Source organism: Alligator sinensis, unplaced genomic scaffold (assembly GCF_000455745.1).
Source record: "Alligator sinensis unplaced genomic scaffold, ASM45574v1 scaffold1240_1, whole genome shotgun sequence".
Lineage (NCBI taxonomy): Eukaryota > Metazoa > Chordata > Crocodylia > Alligatoridae > Alligator > Alligator sinensis.
Window position 1 is genome coordinate 1,762,268 of NW_005842245.1, and position 21,223 is coordinate 1,783,490.

The 21,223-nt window shown below is 37.0% G+C and overlaps 1 protein-coding gene across 1 annotated transcript in view; it reads left to right on the top strand.

The window, feature by feature from the left end:
* LOC102386520 (roundabout homolog 2) overlaps positions 1–21,223 on the top strand; it is a gene marked incomplete at its 3' end in the record, with an annotated part of 550,382 nt that overhangs the window by 485,423 nt on the left and 43,736 nt on the right. The window contains exons 6-7 of the mRNA XM_006027470.3: positions 5,616–5,743; positions 9,297–9,308. Of these exons, the coding sequence (XP_006027532.1) occupies positions 5,616–5,743; positions 9,297–9,308 (140 nt within the window). The remainder of the gene's footprint in view (positions 1–5,615; positions 5,744–9,296; positions 9,309–21,223) is intronic.

Sequence of the window (21,223 nt, forward strand, 5' to 3'; positions counted from 1 at the left end):
GACCCTGCCTCTTATGAGCAAGAATTGTACAACTGTGTGAGCATATACATGGACATTGATGTGTATAATTAAAATTCTTCTACAACCATTGAACATACAGTCAAGGCAGAGCAAGCAATAGCCAGTTAGATGTCTAGTTGGCCAACTATAAGGATAATATCTGCAACTGTAGTACTGTTCTACTGCTTGGGTGTGTGCAAATTAGGCATTGAAATATGTGTGTCATTTTTATGCAATACTACATTTACTTTTCTTAACATCTCACCTCCTGGCTTTCAAAAAGCAGTATATATACTGAGAAAACGCTAATGAAATCAAATAAATAGAAAATGCAAAAAGCTTTATTTAATCAATCAGCCACATAGCATTTGGATTGTTAAAACTTTTTTCCTAATTTCAGTAAATTACTTTTTTATTTGATAATCACAGACTGGGTAATGGATGCTGGACAAGGTACAGATAAATTGTGGAATATGAGACAAAAGATTAAGTTACTGTGAAAAATAATTTAATTCTAGATTTTTTGCATGTTCAGGCCAAGCATGACTGCAACTTCAATACATAAACTATATTTAAGTATTGCAGATTAATTTGTTTTGTTTTATTCATTACTTGGTTGAGCAGATGGAAATAGTTTTGACACAATTTCGTTTTCTATTTTTCTTTTCTTGAAAAAGACAAAGCTCTTTTCCCCACTTTGTCACAGCTGGTTACCAATCAATCTCAATTCACGGTACAGTGATGATAGCACATGTTGTCTGGGGGCCAAATCTGATTGGGTTGCATTTTTTCAGCAGTGTTTCATATCAGAAAAAAATGTGTCTATATGGCAGGGACTGTCAGCACACTATTGTACAACTGTCATTAATAAAATGAGCAACAATGAACGCATTCATATGTGCCAGAGACTGCTAAATTTTACAATCAAAATCACTCAATTTCTATTAGAATTTCTTCACCAGCAGTGTTTTTTTTCTTTTACCTGTTCTCTCTTTTTTTCTAGTTTAATTAAAGGCAGACCTACTGTACATTACTTGTAGAACAGGAGTAATTTTATATCATGTTTAAATAGTGGCTGTTTTAAATCTATACATATGATAACTGTTTTTTTTAAATTCTCTCTCAACTCCACACTGATAACTGAGGAGTAAGGTAGAGATAAAGGCTAAGTACCTCAAAATGTTTAACAAAATCTATTTAAAACCTGTTAGATGAAAATGAATATATGTAACTTCTGTCTTAGAGGCCACCGTACATTATAGCTAGTTTTGCCATCATCTTCAATAACTGCTAATAATATTTAGATACAATATTAGAAAGTGTTTCTTGTTACTTTGCATATTATAGAAGCACGGTTGCGATTCCATAGGTAAGTTTGAGTGTGTTTTTATCCTTTAATGAAAGGATTCAACCTTTCTTTTCTGTGCATGGTGAATACGATGCATCAACCCTGAACTTTCTTATTAAGAATAATTTTTCTAAATATTTACAAGTTTACCTGTTGATAAGTTTGGCCTAAATTAATTTAAAACTATGTCTTTTAAGAAACAGAAAGAAAAATAGGTCTTTTTCAGACCTTGACTGACATTAAAACTGGAGTAGCTCAGACCCTTTGAACATTTTGTCTAAATAAAATTTACTGAAATTTTGTGTCTATGCTATGTATGAAGAAATTAGGTTGTAATTAAGCTAAGTTAAAAATGACTGCTGAATGCAACTACTATGAGTCTGAACTGTGAGATAGGGTCACTTGCTCAGGGCTTTCTGAACTGGAGCTATGGTACAATCAGTCATCATTGCATGGTTGAAATGAGGAAATCTGCATATATGTCAGAAGTTTTCATTGGTATGTTATTTGGCTAACAGTTGTCACTGTTCTTATATGTTGCTACATGTTCGTGAATTTAGGACCAGATTCAACAGTATGATCTTGTTCCTTTGCACTGCTCTGGTGTTGCACAAACAATTGTTAAGGTTGATACAATATATCTTCAGTTCAGTAGGAAGCATTCTTTTGGGGGCTATAGGTCAGCATTCAGAGATGGATATTTAAATATTTTTTAAAATAATTGAAATTGCTTCATTGTTTAAAGGTCCAGTTCTCAGGTGTTAGAACTGAATGGCCATAGAGCCTTCAGAAACTCCACCTCTGAGTCTGGCCTTTGAGTTTTTCTCTGAACCTGATTTTAGAGATTCAGTAGCACTACTCTACATGAAGATGATGTGCTGGTCTTTGTTATGCTGGATGTAAGCATCTTGTAATGGGAGAGGTTACTGGGAGAAAGATGGAACTGTGAGAGAGATGTTTCAGTTGGCTAAGTTGTTCACCACCTACAATAACTTGTGGCTTTTTAGAGGCATGAGGAGGAGAGAAGAAAGACATGGAATACCTTCTTCTTTATTCCTTCATATTCCACCTAGTTTCTTTGGCTGCTGTGGATCAGACAAAAAAACAGGTTTTTTTCCTGTGTTCTCATTGCTTGCTTCATCTGTCAATGCTCATCATTGAACCATGGTGACTTGTGTGGACAGTGTAGGTGAAACAGATGACTGAATGGTGCTGCATCAGTGCTTTAGGACACCAGATGGTTTTAGTGTCCTGCCAGTCCATCTATCCACTGGTCTGATTGCTAGATGGCATGACCTTCTTCAGGGTGGTCCAGAAACCCATTAAGGACTTGGCAGGTGGGCAGACAACAAAGCTGGGATCTCTATTTGAAGTAATTGGTGATTGGACCACAAAAGGGACATATTTGCTCTACCTTCTCTATTAATATCCAGGTGGAACATTGCAGTTGTGTTCTAACTGTACCTCTTGGCATGCCACGCAGTTGACTGTTTCACCCAGCAGCCTTTGCACTATATGCATGATTGACAGGTGCAAGCATAAAGATTGCTGAGCCTTCCAAGGCAGCTGGCTGGCTTGACAAGACCAGCGCATCAGTGAGTCGAAGAGGACCGAGTCAGCTGCAGTCCACAGCAGAATACAGAGTTGTCTCTGAGACTGCTTGCATCAGACTTTAAAGAGTCAGTCAGTCAGTCCTGCTGCCTGTCTGGGTTTAGCTCAGCAGTGGTAGGAGAACCACTTGTGTGTTAACTTTTATTAAAATAAATACATGAATAAATTATGTCACTACAGCAGAATAAATGGCTGGGTGCTTCTCTGCACTATTTCTTTCCTTCTTCCCCTGATCTAATATCTGCATGATGAACAGTCGTAATTTAGGTATATCTTTCTGGAGCTGATTGCAGACTCTCAAGTCAAACTCCCTTAGGGCTGGACCTGTGTCAAGAAGATAAGCACAGTGTTTTGCCAGCAGCACTATAGTTAGAAGGACAATAACTTCATCATTGTGGGTGGCATTGTCATATTTTTGTGATTTTATGGAAGTCAGGGCATCCATTACTCCTAACAGCCATAGCAGAAACACTCGCATCACAGCCCTGTCAGATTTTAACAAATCTGCGAATTCTGCTAAATACTTGTCATCAGCAATCTCAGATAGGACATGAGATGGAGAAGAAGTGGTCCATCTGCTTGCCTTGCCCTTCTATGAAAACAATGATTCTGTTTGCCATTGACTAGTGCAGCTCAGCGTGCAAAATTACATAATTCAGTGCAGCAGTCCAGAAGAAATGGGCCACAACTGCATATGGCTTTCAAATGCATATTTACAGTAGTTCCATGCTGCTCACAGAAGTGAAGTTCAGCTTTCTAGTATCATAAGTCTTTTAACCATAATGTAATTATGCTAGCAGAGATTTTGGCTCAACATTTTTGGGAAGCGTTGCAATGCCCTTCTCCTTCTAATCCCCCTTCCAATCCCAGCTAGTATTCAGACATTAGCTAAATTTTTTATACTGAATAAATATACATGTAAATATAAATATAGCTCCCAAATAACTAGGAGTTACCAGGTATTTATGATCCTGTCCTGCACCCCTCCAGTAGAGTGGTTGGGACTAGTTCCTCATTTTGCTAAAATTATGTGGCTTCTTTACCTAATGGATTTACTGAATAGGCTGTGGACCTACCTCAGATAACAAAAAACAAGTCTTCAGAATGTAAAAAGTAAGATTATTTATCATGTGCTAATTGATACTTTGAGCTTTACTTAAAACAGACCTATTCATAGCATTTCAGCACATAGCACTCATGGGTTAAAACTCTTATCAGTTCTGTTAGCACACGATTGTGTAAGGTTCCAATAACTTTGCCATATGCATAGTTTGAATGCATCAATTGCAAATACAAAATAAAGGAGTAAATAGCAATAGATAATAATGTGTGTGTTCACAGAAATTAACACCTGACGTTCTCTTTACAAGTATTAATAAATTCAGTTTCACATCCATAAGTGATTGAATTATACTCTGACTCAGCAGAACATTTATACATTCACTTAAATGTGATGGAAATTATGTAGATGCTGATCTACTTTGCTTAAAGGGAGCCATATGTTGTTTTACATGTGAAGAAACTGAGGCACAGTCTGATTAAATCACTTATTCTGAGCTGGAAATAGAATACGTGGGCTGGGAGGTCCAGTCATTTACTTTAGATGATGATCCTTCCTCCTATGCTATTCATGAAACTGCAGGTAGTGTAGAATATGTGTTAATTTGAGTGCAGCAAGGTTCTTATTCCAAAGTTAACATTTATTGAAATTATTTAAATACTGGAGGAGTAAAACATACTTTATGAAAATCAATATGGTCCCAGTTAAATCCTACTAATTCATTCCAAGGCAAAAACGTCTCTTCAGTTTATTTGGATGAGGCCCTGAAGTATTTGATCGAGCCAGGCCATTGAAGGATTCCATCGATTTAAATCTAAATGTCTTTTCAGGATTTAAGTTCAAAATGCCATACAAAAGAATGTTTCTTGCACACTGAACCAGTTGTGTAGCTATACATTCTGCATTTTGGACAGATTCCTAGTTTTAGAATGAGTGTAAGATAGAAAAAAACCACAATGAAATTATGCTTTCAAAAAAAGAAAATGTTCTCTCTCCACTCTATTACTTTATTATACTTTACTTTTGTGAAATTGGTATCTTCCTCTTTAATATATCTCTTTAAAATTTAAGCTAGAATGTGGCTTACAAAATCCTGTGTTTACCTGGTATGTTGTTCGTGAGGGCTGTAGCAATCTCTCCCCAGATAGACAATTGTATTAGAAAACTATTGTTTTGGGGGGAAATATGGTCCTAAAAGAAATTTCCCAAATCAGCACAAGTAAAAATATGCTGCTCATGTAGTTAAAACCATGATAAACTTGAGTTGTCATATATTGATAACTGATGCCTGATAGCTTAATTTTATCATATTGCTCAAGATCAAGGGCAAAGTGAGTGATATTATTAATAAAGCCCTAATACTGAGTGAACATAGCAATACTAATTTTATGTAAAGTTTTTAACTAATGCATAGTGCAATAAAAATGTCATGAAGATTAATGCGAGGTGGAATTATCTAGCACTGGGTAATAATTTATCTTCCAAAGTTGTATCCAAGAGAAAATCAGATTGGCACACTCCAGGTAGGAAATTGTGTTCATCTCTGTTGTCAACTACTTAATGATTTTTCTATTTTCCTTTTTTTTGGTAACGTAGGTATGATATCAAAGATGACTATACCTTGCGCATTAAAAAAGCCATGAGTACAGATGAAGGAACCTATGCATGTATTGCTGAGAATCGAGTTGGGAAGGTGGAAGCCTCTGCTACTCTCACAGTTCGAGGTGAGTGCTATATTTGAGTAACAGCCTATATGCATATATTTTAATCTCACTTTCTGACACAATGGGCCAAATTCTCCCTGGTCTATGTAGACATAGACCTATTGCAGTCAGTTAGTAAGGGGTCATGTAGTTAGCAAGTGTTCTGCAAATCCTGGTCCTGCAGAAGTCAATGGCAAACCTACTGTTGACTTTAATAGTGACAGAATTTCTCCACAGGTGTGAATCTGTTTCAATATTTGTAACTCAGGATATGGACAGGGCAAATAATAATACTGAAAGGGGAAGGAGAGGGCATAGTGCATTTCAAGCTGTTCTATTGTAACTGTTCTATGTGTCTGCCTTATCTCACTGTAAAAGGAAGCTAAGTCATGGAAATATAGCAACTATTAGATTTTACTGTTAACTTGCTACAGTTTAGTTTCACGTACTTTGCAATATGAGCAGACAAATGAAACATATACAGCAGATCAGCTGAAGTGCACTCATGACTGGTAAGTTATCCCTCCCCTTTTAAATGCTGTAATTTTTTTTTCTGTTCATGATCTAAAAGGATAAATTAATATGCATGCAAGTATGTACCACATAACTTTCATATCTGATTTAGTAGGTCTTCCCCCAATTGAGACGGTCTGTTCACGTTTCTTCCTGTAATAAAAATGAGGAACAAATTAGTGTGTGTGCGTGTGTGTGTGTGTGTGTTTTCCACATATAGCATTATGGAACGGAGGTAGTTCTAGTATGGAGGTAGTTCTACCATTAATCCAAAATGAAAAGATTGGCAACATCCAAAGGAATAAAAAATGTAATTAGGTATTGTAAGTTAAGGCATGGCATTTTTCCCTTAAAATGTGTTTCATCTTTGGAATCTACCAAATATTTATTTAGTGGAGTTAGACAGCATGAGGAGGGTTGAAGACCAACATCCTAATGAGTTTTCAGAATGTCCATTGTGATAGTAGATGTAGACATGCTAAAAGCTTATTGGGAGAGAAGAAGTTTTAGAAACATAAACCCAGATGAGTAAATAAAATGTAAGAGTTAAAAGCCTTTGTTTTTTTTTTAATTCAAAAAGATAAGTAGCGCTTGATACAATGGATATCACACAGACACTATTTCACAGTTTAGTGGTGCATGCTGACAGTTTTCAGTAGAGCTGTGAAAGGTTAATAAAAACATTTTTAGCTTTATCTGTGCTCCTTTTTCCTACACATTAAATCAAATGTTCAAAGTCTCTATGGATTGCTTTATTAGAACAGGGGTCAACTGACCCAAGAGGCCAGCTTCCATTTCCATCCATTTAATGCATGGACACAGTTCAGTTTAATTTGCTGAATTCAAAGAAAAAAAAAAGTCACCCACTGGCTTTGCAAGGGAGAGATGTCCATATGTAACAAAGAAAAGAAGATATTGAGATAATCCATTGGCAAAAATGTGACAATGTTGTTCTCTTTAAGTAGTGTTCATACAGCTTTCCCGTTGTAAGGCAAGAAATGCCTTGACTTGTTCTTTGTTTGTGAGAAGGATTGTTTTTCAATTTTGTAATTTAAGAGAAAAACGTCATTAGAATTCTCTCTCCAACATGTTCCTGTTCTGTCCCTTTGTCACAGGCAGAATCACACTGCCCAGTCTGGCTGCTGCTGTGGTAGCCTTAACATTCTCCCAGAACTGTGTCCACTGCATGCATTTTCCGGAGGGGGCTCTCCTGAAATCCCAGCCTAGCTGAGTTATATGAGCAGTGACTAGAACAAAGCAAAAATCCTTTGAAATCACTGGAGCTTGAACTTGACCAAATTAAGGTGAAAAAAGGAAATATATAATTTAATCGATTTTCCCACACTATAGAAGATTTCTCGTTATCTTTTTTCTCCTGGCTTTATAATTTACAGACCAAAGCTATGGTGTTTATTCAATACAAAAGAAGTCACTATATTACAAGCATAATAAACATTCAGAATGTGACAGAAAATGAGAAAATCCAAGAAATCTGAGGGCGACAGCTCAGTACTCTGGGCTTTATAGACACACAGGACCCCTGGGTAAACTCCCATTCACTTCAAAGTGATCAAGAATTGGCCCTATTTTTAATTAATGGAAGTCTTCATTTCAAAACTTTTATCAGCTGGTTATTAGTATAGTAGAATATTAGGGTTTGGGTTTTTTCACATACAAAGGCAAAAACTATTAACTGTGCTTTAGAATTCACACTGGGGTGATGCTAGGCCAGGCCTGTGTGATCTATATGGCCACTGAAAAGCCTGAGTTCAAGGATGTCCTGCCTACATGCAACCTGCCCTTCACAGCATAAAGCCCAACACCATATCCTTGGCTTCAACCTGACCTCACTAGCCATAGGAGAGGGCAGAATTCAAATTCCTTGACCAAGCCCTCATTCCCCTATCTATGAAGTTGCAGTTCTGTTCTACCTCTTCTTTTTCTAGTCTATGGGATGACAGAATATATTCTATGTCAAAAAGATAAGAAGCACACAAGCGGGAAATGGTTAAAGGAAGTGGTTATGACAGTGGTTGGGTAAGATTGCAGGTGTGGGAAATGAATGAGCCCTGAACGTAGTGTATTGCCTGGGGAATCTGTAAATTATAGGTTCTGGTTTATGAACCCAAACAAGAGAATGAATCCAGTGAACTTCTAATAAAGTCACATAGCAAGTGGACAACTCATCTATTGCTAAAATAAAGGAAGTTTCATCTCCCCAGATTCAACCTCAAGTGAATTTCCTGTCCGAATCTTAAGCTTCTCCAGATCAGGATGTCTATATTTTAATAACAGAGGAGCTGACAGCCCTTTTCCCCAGATCAAGAGTAATGAAGGGCTGTAGGTATAATCAAGAAATCACTTGTTGCAGCAACTGCTTTCAATCTTGATATCAGTCTGAAGCAGAATTAACCTGTCGATCATTCAGCAGCAATTTTTTAGGAACTATAAGTTATCTAAGCAGTAATTTGGGAGGTTCTGAGTTGAAATCCCCGTGGTCATTCCAACGTATCTGTTATATTTTCATCAGCCCTGTCAGTGAGGAAAAAGTGATGTGATATAAGCTTCCATGCCTATTGCTGGATAAGAAACACAGTGTCTTGGGCTTCTCCTTACTACAGTACTGACTGACCATGCTTAAAATTCAATTGGTATTTAGATCAGACAGTGATGGCTTCTATTTATTGGCATGACATTTGCCAGACTGTGGTTTGAATGGTTGTATTTATCTGGGGCTAGAAGTTTGTACTAATGCAAAGCCATTTTATTTCAGTTAAGCATTAACAGAGATACTTGATTACAACATACGAACATATAAAACATGTTACTCAGATGATTGGTTCACGCTAGCTTGTTCAGATATTATGTCCGAAAATATGCAATTAAAAGGATTCTTGAACAATAACCTGGACACCTTACTGAGACTGACATTTGTGAGTTGAGAGATCATGGGAGTGTCCACAGTTAGACGTAACATTGCACGTCATGCATTCTGACAGATTTTCTTTTCTTTTTTTAATTTCCTTTTTATGTTCTCACCACACCATTGTAATGTCTACAGCTCGCCCTGTCGGTAAGTAACCATCCTTCTATCCATTTTAGCATGGCTTCACGCAGTGCTTCATCTTTCATTTGCAGCAGCATTTGACCGATTTAAATACAATTATTATTAATCAGTGCATAATAGTTCTAACTTTCTAATGTGAGGCAAGTAATTTTGACAGAACTGGTATTTCTGAAGTTTTTATTGCTTCTATTATGCTATACACAATGGCATTTGCCAAATCACTAACCAGCCACCACACCAATCAATTGGAACTGTGGGGGTGAGGTGAAAATGAGCCAAAATCACTAATCCAATCATTCTTAACGGTCCGTGGATGTATGTTTAAGGGCCTGGAACAAAGGCTATTGAAGTCAACAGCAGGTCTTCTATTGACTTCAGTGGTCTTGGTATCAGACCATAAATGATCTGGCTTATTCTGTTTTTGCTTACATAAGAAGAAAGGCTAAAGCTTTGCATGTCCTGTTTTTTTATTATTTTATTTAATTATTGGTTCCTCTGTAGAGTTTTTTAAATAAAATAATCACAGTCCTTAAAATGAAGAGGAGTTAATACAGTTGGGAATGTGGGGGAGTTTACTAAGGTGCATTTTTATCTGCAAGTTATAACACTCTTGGAGAGTGCAGGTTTTGCTTTTGGAGTACACTAGAGGGCACCAAATAGTATGCACTATATTTTCACTAAAATGTCCAGCAAAAGTCTACCTCTGATTTTTCACTTGGGAATTTGTATCCTCTAAAATTTTGAAACCTGGTTATAGCTTTCAAAATCATGGTTAAATTATAAAAAATGAAGCTAATAGAAAATGACACCTATCCATAGCTAAGCATTATTCTTATATTAAGAAATATTCCAAATATTGAATTTATTTTTATTTTCAATAATAGATTATTGCTCTCTGCCAAGGAGAATTTCATGAATTATTTAACCATTACACTGCTACAATCAATGTCATGGTGCGTGCTTTATATAAATTGAAATTGAAATCTGTATATATGAAATTGAAATATATATATGGATTTCAGTTTATATATATATATAAATATCTATATCTATATATAGATATAGATACATGAAATGTTTAGTTAATTTAGTCTATTGTATTAGTTTGAAAAGTTAATATTTGTTTTAATAGACAATTCTGAAGGGTTCAATCCTGTATGATTCACTTCAGATAAAAATCCTGTTAGGAGTTTTGTTTATCTAAAATTTGGGGTTTGAACTTAAGTATGTTGTATAGCATTTAGAATTTCTTAAGCAGAATTTCACCCTGGCTCATCAGTGCATCATACTCCAGCTATATACAGATTTCCATTAAGATTAATGGAATTACATCATGTGAAACTAGTGTCAAGTTATGATGACTTAGGTCATTTGTTTGAAAGATAAATATAATTTGTAAGTTGATAAAGATGGAACATGAGCAATTAGAACACCACCAATAAATGATGAATATCCTTCCCTTATTTCACGGGAGAAATACAACAGGGGAAATTGCAAGTAAAATAGTAGGTTTCTGTGTGGTTGATCCCTGCTCCCCCCCCCCCCCCCCCCCCCCCGTTTAGAGCAGTGATCTTTAACCAGGGTACCAGGCAATAATAGCACTGTTCTGTATGTAAATACCTACATGTAGATCACAAGATAAAAGCAGAGATTTCATATAGTATCAAACACATTCTACTTGTTGTGGACTTTGAGTTCTTTGCAGCAGAAAAATTACTGTAGGTTTTTTTTCCTGTGAAAAGCTAAGAGCTGGAATTTTTTGAAGGGTGCCTTGAGCATAAAACAGTTGAGAACCACTGCTCTAGAGCCTTGAGTCATGATTCCATCTCTTAAGATCATACCAAACCTTAAGTTATTCAATTGCTAAGCATGTGGCTACTTTGTAAGAGTGCACTGTGGTCAGCTTGACTTTTGCTATGCCATAACTGTTTTATATTGTTAGAGGTCATCATTGCTGAAAAAATGTCTCCCTTTATTTGATTGACTGAAAGAGCCATAAATTATAGTGGGCTACTTAAAATAACGATTGTATAATATGATGTTTATCAAAATATTTAATTCAATGATTAGCCTTGTGAATTGAGAGATGGGAAATATACCAACCCCTACTACACACAAGTGTATGGTGACAGCAAGTAGATTTATTGTATATAAACAGGCAGTATATTAACAGGGAATTTAATTATCAATGCACTAAAATGGCAGCAAAACATTATAATTCATGTCTAACTGAATAATAATAATTATTACCAAAAATAAACAGAAAAACCCTGTTCTTTTCATAACTTAATGTATGCCTATATTGTTCTTGCTCTTGTTCAATGAGCATAGGGCCACTTTCTCAGGGTTCTCATATACGTTGCACCAGTGTCACAGCCCCCCAGTCTCTACTGATAGAACAAAAGTAAAGGCGGGGTCAGTTACTTAATATCAAAATACTTAGCTGTGTCCTAGAAGCATGTGTCTTGTATGGTATATTTGTACATACATATATAGTCTAACAGTTGAATACAATCCGTAGTTTAAAGGTTTTTCTTCCTTCAAGGTCCCCATGAACCATATAAACTCTGCACATTATATTTCAACCTGTTCTTCTGGATGAAAATGTCTTTTGAAAAAACAGAGTCTGAAAACAAGGATTTTTTTTTTTAAATGTATTACACTTTGAACCTCGCTACTTTAATATTCCAAGATCATATAGTAGTTCTTGTTGCAAAATGGGCTTTTACAGTTTTCAGTTTAAGGTGTTTTGCTTTATTTTGGTTTTGTTTTATTTGCACAATGGTGTTATGAATCTATTTATTTATTTATTTATTTATTGACTTCGACATTTTTGTTTGAATTTCATTTGGAGTGGAAAATTCCAGGATGAATTATTTCTGTCAGTCACCATCTATGGTATGTGCTACATATATAAAATGAAGCATGGTCCTGCCTAAGGTAGATGGCAGCTGGTGATTTCAACAGTTCTGCACCAGATTAGTCATCATGTTTTGATTTGCTGCTAGAATAAATGTGTTGCCCATCTCTAAAATAGATGTTCTCTTTATAAGCTTTTGAAATGATTTCCTATGGAAGTTATAACAGATGGGTTTAGGAAGTTGGATATTTATCCCTATTTAGACCATTTACTTCTGTGATTTCACTCATCAGATGGGTTTTCCAGACAAGCAAGTTAATATTTTCACACATTCTGGTTTTTACTGTCTCTCTTATGCCAATCGTACATTGGAATAAACCTGCATTAGCACTGGGACAAGCCACAAAGCTTCTTCAGTCTTATCTAAAAGTAATCGTTATCCTGTTCCTCTAAAAACAGAGATCAAGTTTATCCTGTGTTCCACAGTCCTGGCTTTTTTGCCAGGGTCAAAACAGGTCAGTGGGTGGTGGGGGAGGGAAGGGAAGGGAACAAGCAGAAGGAAGGTCAGTGGAGACAGTCATTTATACATTGTACCCTGAATGGTAATTAATTCAAATTAGGCCCAATTGTCCTGGGAAAAGTGGTATCTCAGCATTTCACAGGTACTTAAAGTGAGACAATGGGCTAACACTTTTGTAGGGTCCCAGAATAAAAAGCTTTGTCTAATCCAATGAAATCCAATGCCTGAACTTAGCATATAGTAGCTTCTAAACTGTTCTGTTTGTGAATGGAAATGTAAAGAAATAGATTAAAAGAGAAGGAGGTCAATTATTAAGTTGATATTCCTGGTTAGTTGCCTTCTTCCTGATCATCCATTGAGCCAATTTAGCTCACAAACAGCACTCAGTTTTCAAATTAATTGCCTACATCCACTTCTGTGCATTTCAGTTGCATTACAGTAACTCAAGCCAACTTGATTTATGATATGACTCAACTTTCCAGAAAAATATGCAGTGCATTAAGAAGTTGGATTTCATTTGCAGTTTCAATAGGAAGTGTGCAACTGGACTTAAGAAGGAAATGGAAGGTATGGAGAGACCAAAACATTTAAGAAAACTTTATATTCTTTCCAACCTGGGGAAGGCTGATACAGAGAGATAAGTCACCTACTTTCCATTTTCTATGTTTAGTACTAATTAGATGCAATCTATTCAGATTTAAGTGAAATGTAACTTCTTGTTGCATTGTACTCTCTTCTGGTAAGTTGTCACATCATAAATCAACCTGGCATGACTTAATGACCTATCAAGAATGTTTCAGACCAATACATATGAAACATAAAGAGCCATGTTTAGAAAAGAACTGTATTATTCTTTGTTGTTTGAAATAACTTTCATTAAATATTAAATGGAAAAGGTGATTATTTCTCTCCTTTCTGGCCAGTAAGGTTGCTGTAATATCCAGCCTGTATATTTCATAAAAGTTGCCAGACTTGGGGTTTTTTTCTTTCTTTTAGTGCCAGACGTAGAAATATCACCCTTCACATGGGACATCAGGATTATTATGACAGCACCAGAAATGGTGATTGGTGTATGACAGAAGTGGTGTTATTCCACTGGGTAGTGTTGTGCCATCTTTCAGTGGCAGAAATTCTGATAATTACATCAAAGCACGGCATTTCGCCAAACTGCCTTCTGCTGTTTTCTACAGGGATTTTCGGGGTAAGCAAAAGCACCAGCAGACAGCAAGCATTTATCATTTGGACCTTCTCTGAATGTAGAGTGAGTGAACCAGGATGCATCTTGGTTATTTATCAACTGGCAAACACTTTAGTCAGATTAGTGAGGAAATCAGAAAACAGAATAAATCCAACCATGGGGCAAAATATCACTATCCTCACATGTAAACAATAACATAAAGGAGAGAGCCAGCTTGTCTTGGTGGTGATTATCCATTAAGTTTTGTTAGAAAATCCTTAAATCCATGAGAAGTTTGTACTCAGACAAAGCTTCCAATTCCTTTGACCCTATAATAGTACAATGTTTTTTACATATACAGGTTGGATATTGTAGCAACCTTACTGTCTAGTCATGGTATTATAATCAAATATCTAATGTAAAAGTTGTACTGTTATTTTAGAGCCAACAAAACTGTAATGAACCATTACAGTTTTGGACTGTAAACGTCTCCACCCTCCATTTTGAAAAGAACAGGATTAATTGGTATTTGCCAAATATGTCCCAAACAGCATGATGTTTTCATCAGTTTCAGATGTCTTTGAGTACATGAATTGATGGATGACTTCATTTGAGTTCCTGGACCCCAGATATGTGGCCAGATATTTTAGATAAATATCTAAACTTTTGGATGTTTAGCTGAATTTCATTTGAATTTGTGGAAACTCCATTCTTTCCACTGAAATGAAGTGTCTTCCTATTTGTTTCCATGGGCTTTGGATCAGTTCATAAATCTCTGAAGATTAGGTCCACCAAAGAGATTTCTAGCCCTTTAAATTCTTTAAAGACATTTGTTTCTTGAAGATACTTTCATAGTTTCATAGTGCTTAGGGTCGAAAGAGACCTAAACAGATCATCCTTCAGGCTGTAACCAGAAAATGGAGATGGGCAGGACACCTGAAAATTACACTACTCCTCTTCCCCCTTTTTGTACTTTTAAGTAGGCTTCTGATGAGTATAAATTTGATCAGCTTATTTCATTCATTTTAGTTCAGCCATTTTCATGCCACTCTATTGTTACAGTTTGAACAGAACCACAACATTATTCAGCTGCTTGTCAGTTTTTGACTGTAAACATGGCATACGGTAGTTGTGTCCCATATGTGGTGATCTCCTGGCAGGTTTCACAGTTCTGAAAGACAATGCAAAAATATTCACTAATTCATTAATGTCAATTAGTACTAATGTCACTAACTACACAAACTTATAATCACTTACTGTGCCATACAAGAGTATTTTACAGATGTGATGGGCAGGGTCTTTGCTCAGAAAAATGTACTACAAGAGCTCAAAAATTTAAATTTAAAATGGGTTTAGTCAGGATGGGATGTGGAATTCAGAGTTGGAGGTTGATGATTCACCCTAATCATCACAATGGTCCTTCTTTCCACTGGCTTAAATCTGATTTCAGCTTTCTTGAGGTCATACTGCAGGCAACCCTTGCCATTTGCGGAAGATAGGTTCTCTTATCCCCCACAAATGGCAAAATCCATGAATAAGACACTGCATTCATGAACACGGGGCAGGGTCGGGGGGCACGGCTAAGAGATTCTTTTTTGTTTTTGTTTTGTTTTGACTTATTTCTATAGCACCAATATCTACAAGTTCACATGCAAAAATGTCCTTTTGTCATAATCCACCTTGCTTGCTGAATTACTATAAGCTATAAGCATTCCTCTAAAGCTAAAACCAGTCTTTGGGTTTCTCCTGGGACAACAGCTTTTATCTTGGGATCCTGTAGTACCAGATGCTTCCACACCAGAAGGTTTTACCACTGTAGTGATATGAGTATTGTTTTCCTAGTGCAGAGCTTGCCAAATGCATGTCTTCAGCCCCAGGACTCCCCACTTCCTGAATTTTAAGTGTCTGCTTCAAACAGTCAAAGTGTGAGAGATTCCAAGAAAACAGTCCTTAATAATGGGAACTGTTAAGGAACCTAAAACAAAAACTCATTGCCAGCCCTCTCTATACATATCCAAACTGCTTAAGGGTCTTGGGAAATGTTGTTGCGTGCTAAAAACAAGTGTGTTGTGAGTCTACTGAGTCTGCCAGATATAAGGACCATTTAAAGGAAAGGATGAGACGAGACTAATTCAGTGAGAGGGGTCAGAGCAAATGACAACAGAAAGATTGCTCAGGATTAAGCTGTAGTTGAAAACAAGACTTATAAAATGCATATTTTAAAAGGGACAGGAGAGATAGGATTACAATAGCTTTATTCTTCATTGAGTTTTCCAAGTCAAAATAAATAGTAAGATGTCTTTGATTGTGGTCTTCTCTACAGTCTTACGAAGAAAGTAGAATGTGTTTGCAAAGTTTGGGAGCTTTTGCTCTTTAACTGCATATGATATCAGGACAGCTGAACTAGGAATATTATTAATTAAATACATGAGCTAAATTCAGTGAATTGAAGATAAAAACAATTATATCAGTACTTCTCCAATAATCAGGATGCAGTCTTTACGAAGTATTTTTTTCGTTCTTACTGTGGGAATCCTAACTTTAACATTGGTGTGGTCCTAAATCTAGTAGGAGGCTCAATGTATTATCTGTCCTTCCTACAACCGGCCCGCTCCTAACCTTTGCTTTCAGAAGCAGTGACCTGAAGCAGAAATTCTGGGAGACAAATAATACATTAAATGTATCATTAAGACCTGGAAAAAAAAATATGCTAAGAGAGAAATCCATGAAATGGCTTTAAAGTCCAGATGTGCATATGTAGTCTCGTGACTCATCTTGGTTCCCCTTGCTAACCTGACACATGAGCCCATGCAAGAAGAACAACAAGGAAATGGAATACTTGAGCAGCTTTCATTCAGTGAAGTGATTTGTACAAGTTGTTTTGTTACCATATCTTAGGATTCTTCTCCAGCATGGACACATTTTATTGAATCCAATGTAAGAATGGGAAGCACCCTATATTTTACAACCAAGTGTTAAGATAGATTGACTGCCACTTCAAGCCTCTCTAGCTGCATGCTGAATAGAATAATAGTTGATCTGCAGCATTATCCAAAGGCCTCATTTATAATACAATCATGGTTGGTAGTACCATTTCACAAGAGAAAATAATGTGGCATAGGGAGTGTATCCGATGTGTGATTTTGCATTCTGTCTCCCTCTATTCAGGATGACAGGGACCAAGTCCACTGCAACCAGTTACCTCAAATATCTGGACTTCCATATTGCCAACTCATGGCAGTATTGTTTTGTCTTCTCCCTTGTAAAAGCACAATTGCCAGACCTAGCAGCATAAATAGGGACCCAGACCTAAACAAAAAAACTCTGGAAAACATAATTATGTGTTCTCATCTGTCATCTGCCACAGAGAGGGCAGAGAGTTTATTGTTGTGGAGCCATGATCTCTAGGTGGCCTTCCTGTTTAGCTCTAGGCATACATAGCAGATTTCAACAGATTATCGTGCAAGTGCCAATACTTCATTATACCTATGATTCATTATAGCTAGTTTTCTATCTAATAGAAATTATTGAAATTTAGCAGGGAGAGATTATTTTGACCACTGTTACTATCAGGGGAGGAACTAGTCCATTAGTACCATGTTGACAGACAGGGAAGACAGATGGCCTCAGCTGAAGAAGTCTTCTACCCCTTGCCCTCTCAGTCACTTTTCTTTTCTCCAGAATGACCCTGGGCCACTCCATATCTCTCTTTGACCCAATCACAAGAATATAAGCAAAATATATTCTTTCTACATCAATTAAAAGGCATCTTGTTCTTCATCGTCATCCGGTCCCTGGTGACAGAAACACCTGTTAGTAATGCTGCTACAAGTGCAATTAATGTGACTGAATAAACTCCAGCACTGTTTGAGCCAGAGTAAACTAATCTGGATGTCACCACATACACATGTGTTTAGGTGCAATAATTTACTCCGCTATCAGATAGTACTTGTGTCTGACAGGACTATTCAATGGCACAGTAAATTAGTCTACATTAGCCTAATTGCTGCACATGTGTAAATGGTGATGTTCTCCTGCATAGCAAATCAGTCTACTACCTAGTAAAGCATCACCACACTTACTGTAACCTAGCAGAATGGTAAGTCTGTGGCCAACCTACTTAATAATGGCAGTTTCACTGGTATACAAAGGCCAAGCATGTGACCTACATTGTATGGGTTATGAGAACAGCAGAGCTCTTAGATGAAAATATTTTAACAATTAAACTCTCAAGTTATTTGTTGATGGCAGACCATATATTAATGAAATGTGAATTCAAAAGGCTTTCAGAATGTATTGGTTTTAGATATTTCAGCCCAAAAGCACACATGTTCAATTGTGAATTAAAAGATCTCAACTAATTCACCATTTCCTTTGAGGTAAATGTTTTAATAAATCATTAAAGTTTTTCAAATGAACCCCAATTTTTAGATATTATCAAATCAGTAATTTAAATTATATCTACAAATAGTAAGCCGTGCAATGATGGTTTTATATTAGCCCTTTTACATTTATTGGTGTCGCATTTTGTGTTATAAATGAAATTTTATTATGGGCCTGATCAAAGTGCACTGGAGTCAGTGGGAGGCTTCATGTTGACTTCAGTGGACTTTAAATGAGGATCTATATGACACAGTATAGTACATTTTTAAAATCAAAATGTATGTAATTAAAAGATTAGTAAACATCATCATCTAAAAATTATACAGCATATATAAAATGGTTTTGGTCTCATAGTTGCTTTTAGTAGACAACTAGAAATTAAAAGAAAAACATCCATACCATTTCCTCTTGACTGTATTTCAGTTTCAGTTTCCAATAGCAGTTTTATAGTATATTTTACTATAGTATCTATTTTTCATTAATATCACAGTACATAGTATGTATACGCACTGTAGGGCAGCTAGTTTGGGGAATCGGTTCATTAGGAGCTTATAATACAGTTCCCTTAGGATCACTGATTTCAGCAGGAATTGCAAATTCATGGTGCTTCTTAGGACCAGTCTGGGAAAAAAAGGTAATTTTGCTATTATTTTGTATTGAGTTGCTGCAGTTTTTACTATAAAGCCATACGTTTTACTTTGGTAATATTCTCCCTCCACTCTGATTCATCTTCTCCCACATTTCTTATCAGCTGACTAGAGTTCAGCTGGGAGGAATGAACTGATTCAATCAAGCTTTTCTACAGCTGAGACTTTATAAGCCCCTTGTGACTCAGCATACCCTTAGTATTCAGTAACACCAGTGGGCAGAGAAATAAATGGCTTGTAATATATCCCAATAGATTCATTCTGCTACTTAATAGAATAGGAGAAGTGCTGAGGAATTCCTTTGCTGTACTCTGCAATATTCAATTCTCCCCCTTTTTAGGATTCTTTAACACATAAGTACAGGATAACTTTATATGCGTTAATTAATATGGCATAAAATATCTATTCACTCAGGCATGAAATGACATGCTGAAAGACAGAGTGCAACAGAATGCCACTGCGACCATCTTGAGCAACATGCTAATGCTCACAACTGCGGCTTCACTATCTCCATTTTAATTCTCACTGTAGAATACCATCCTGTGCTGTAAAAACAACTCTGAACATGATGTGATTAACCTTAGGGTCCCCCATCCCCTCATCTCAAAGCCCACCTCGTACATGGCCTGTGCTTTCTATTCATGTTCAACCATCTGATTTCCATATCATCCAACTCACCCTCACAAGCAGCTATTAGCATAACAGAGCTTTAGCATGACATTGATTGAAGCTAGCGCTTGCTGAATGCAGTATCAAAGCATAATTTGCCAGAAATCAGATCTAATTTACTGTGTACTGTATTTAAATTTCTCAGAACAAGAAAAGTGTCCCAGGTCTCTAATGTTAATTGTTCTTTTTATTATTCTCATCTAGCTCCCTGGAAAACAAGTAATATTTTAGACCCATTGTCTTTGATTTGCAAATGTCAATTAAAGAAGAGTTTTTCCACTAAGTTTACTCCAACCCAGTTAACATTACATCTGAAGCAATGAAGGATAATTGTTTGATTGGTACAGCACTTGGTTTATCACAACACAACGGTCTCTTTCAGCAGGTTTCCTAATGTTCTTAGTGTTTTGGTAGTTAGACCTGTATTTTAAGAGAAGCTCCAGCTGGAACCAAGATATTTTGAATCAAGAGCTGCTAGACCAAGTTAGCACTCAACTCAGGCACTGATATTCTGACTTTGAGTAAATCACCATCCCTCAATTAACTACTTTGAGCAAATAATTTCACCATCCCTCATTTAACTAATCTATAATTAACAAATTAAACAACATTTGCAAGCTATTTTTATAACTGTGGACAATAATGAACCACCTTTCCAGAGAAATCAGACAGTCCAGGATGTTCACATATGTCCACACTGCTCCCATGGTGTATGGGGGAGCATTTCCCAAAAAAACACATACCCCATTCAGTAGGCAGTATACTCCAAAACTAAGATGATGACATGGAACAATGTGAAATAGGATACTGTCCCCCGTCCCTGCTTTGAAGTCAGCTCTGCTGCTGCAGGGAGAGACGTTGGCAGGGTAGAGTGGTGCAGCTCTGGTATTACTATTCAGGCAGCTAAGGGGGTCAATGGCCTGTTAATGACCAATAGTTCTTTACTTCACACATGTTAACAGTCATCTCCCCTTTGTTATGGTCATTCCATTAATCAAGCTAGCCTATTGTAGCTCAATTTTGCTGTTTTCTACAGCTTCCCATTTTACAGCTTGTGCTGCTCTACCTCCCCACTTTGCACCTGGGATGTGAATTTTAATATTCACTGGCCACCGAAATCCGGGACTATCCCAACGAAATTGGGGCATGTGGTCACGCTATCCAAAACCCAGAAACTCAGCAGTAGAGTTAGCTTAGAGCAGCTCTGAACATTTGCTGAAAAGCATGCATGAGATAACAAGTCTGAGAACAGCTCTGACTGTGCTTGGAGCCATACTAAACCAGCCATGCCACCTAATTTCCTAATGTGCCTAACTTGTACATACTGGCCATGTCCACACAAGTGAACACATGCCTGTTGCAGTATCTTAAAGCAGTTTGAGATGCTGCAGGAGGCACACCACAAATGATTAAATATTCCCCGTGCAGCAAATATGCAGCACAGACTCTTAGTTTGATACTGGGAAATCAAACTTGGGAGCTGAGCCAGGCCCACAAGCCAAGAGGTCTCCATTCCCCTCCCACCCCCATTCCCCCCAGCTTTGGCAGTGCCTCTTGAAAGCGGCAGCAGAAACCGCCTATTGATTTGCCCAACCTGATCTGGCGGAGGGTATGGAACAAAGCCCTGTCTCCTTGCAGGCCTGGCCTGGCTCCCACCAATAACCC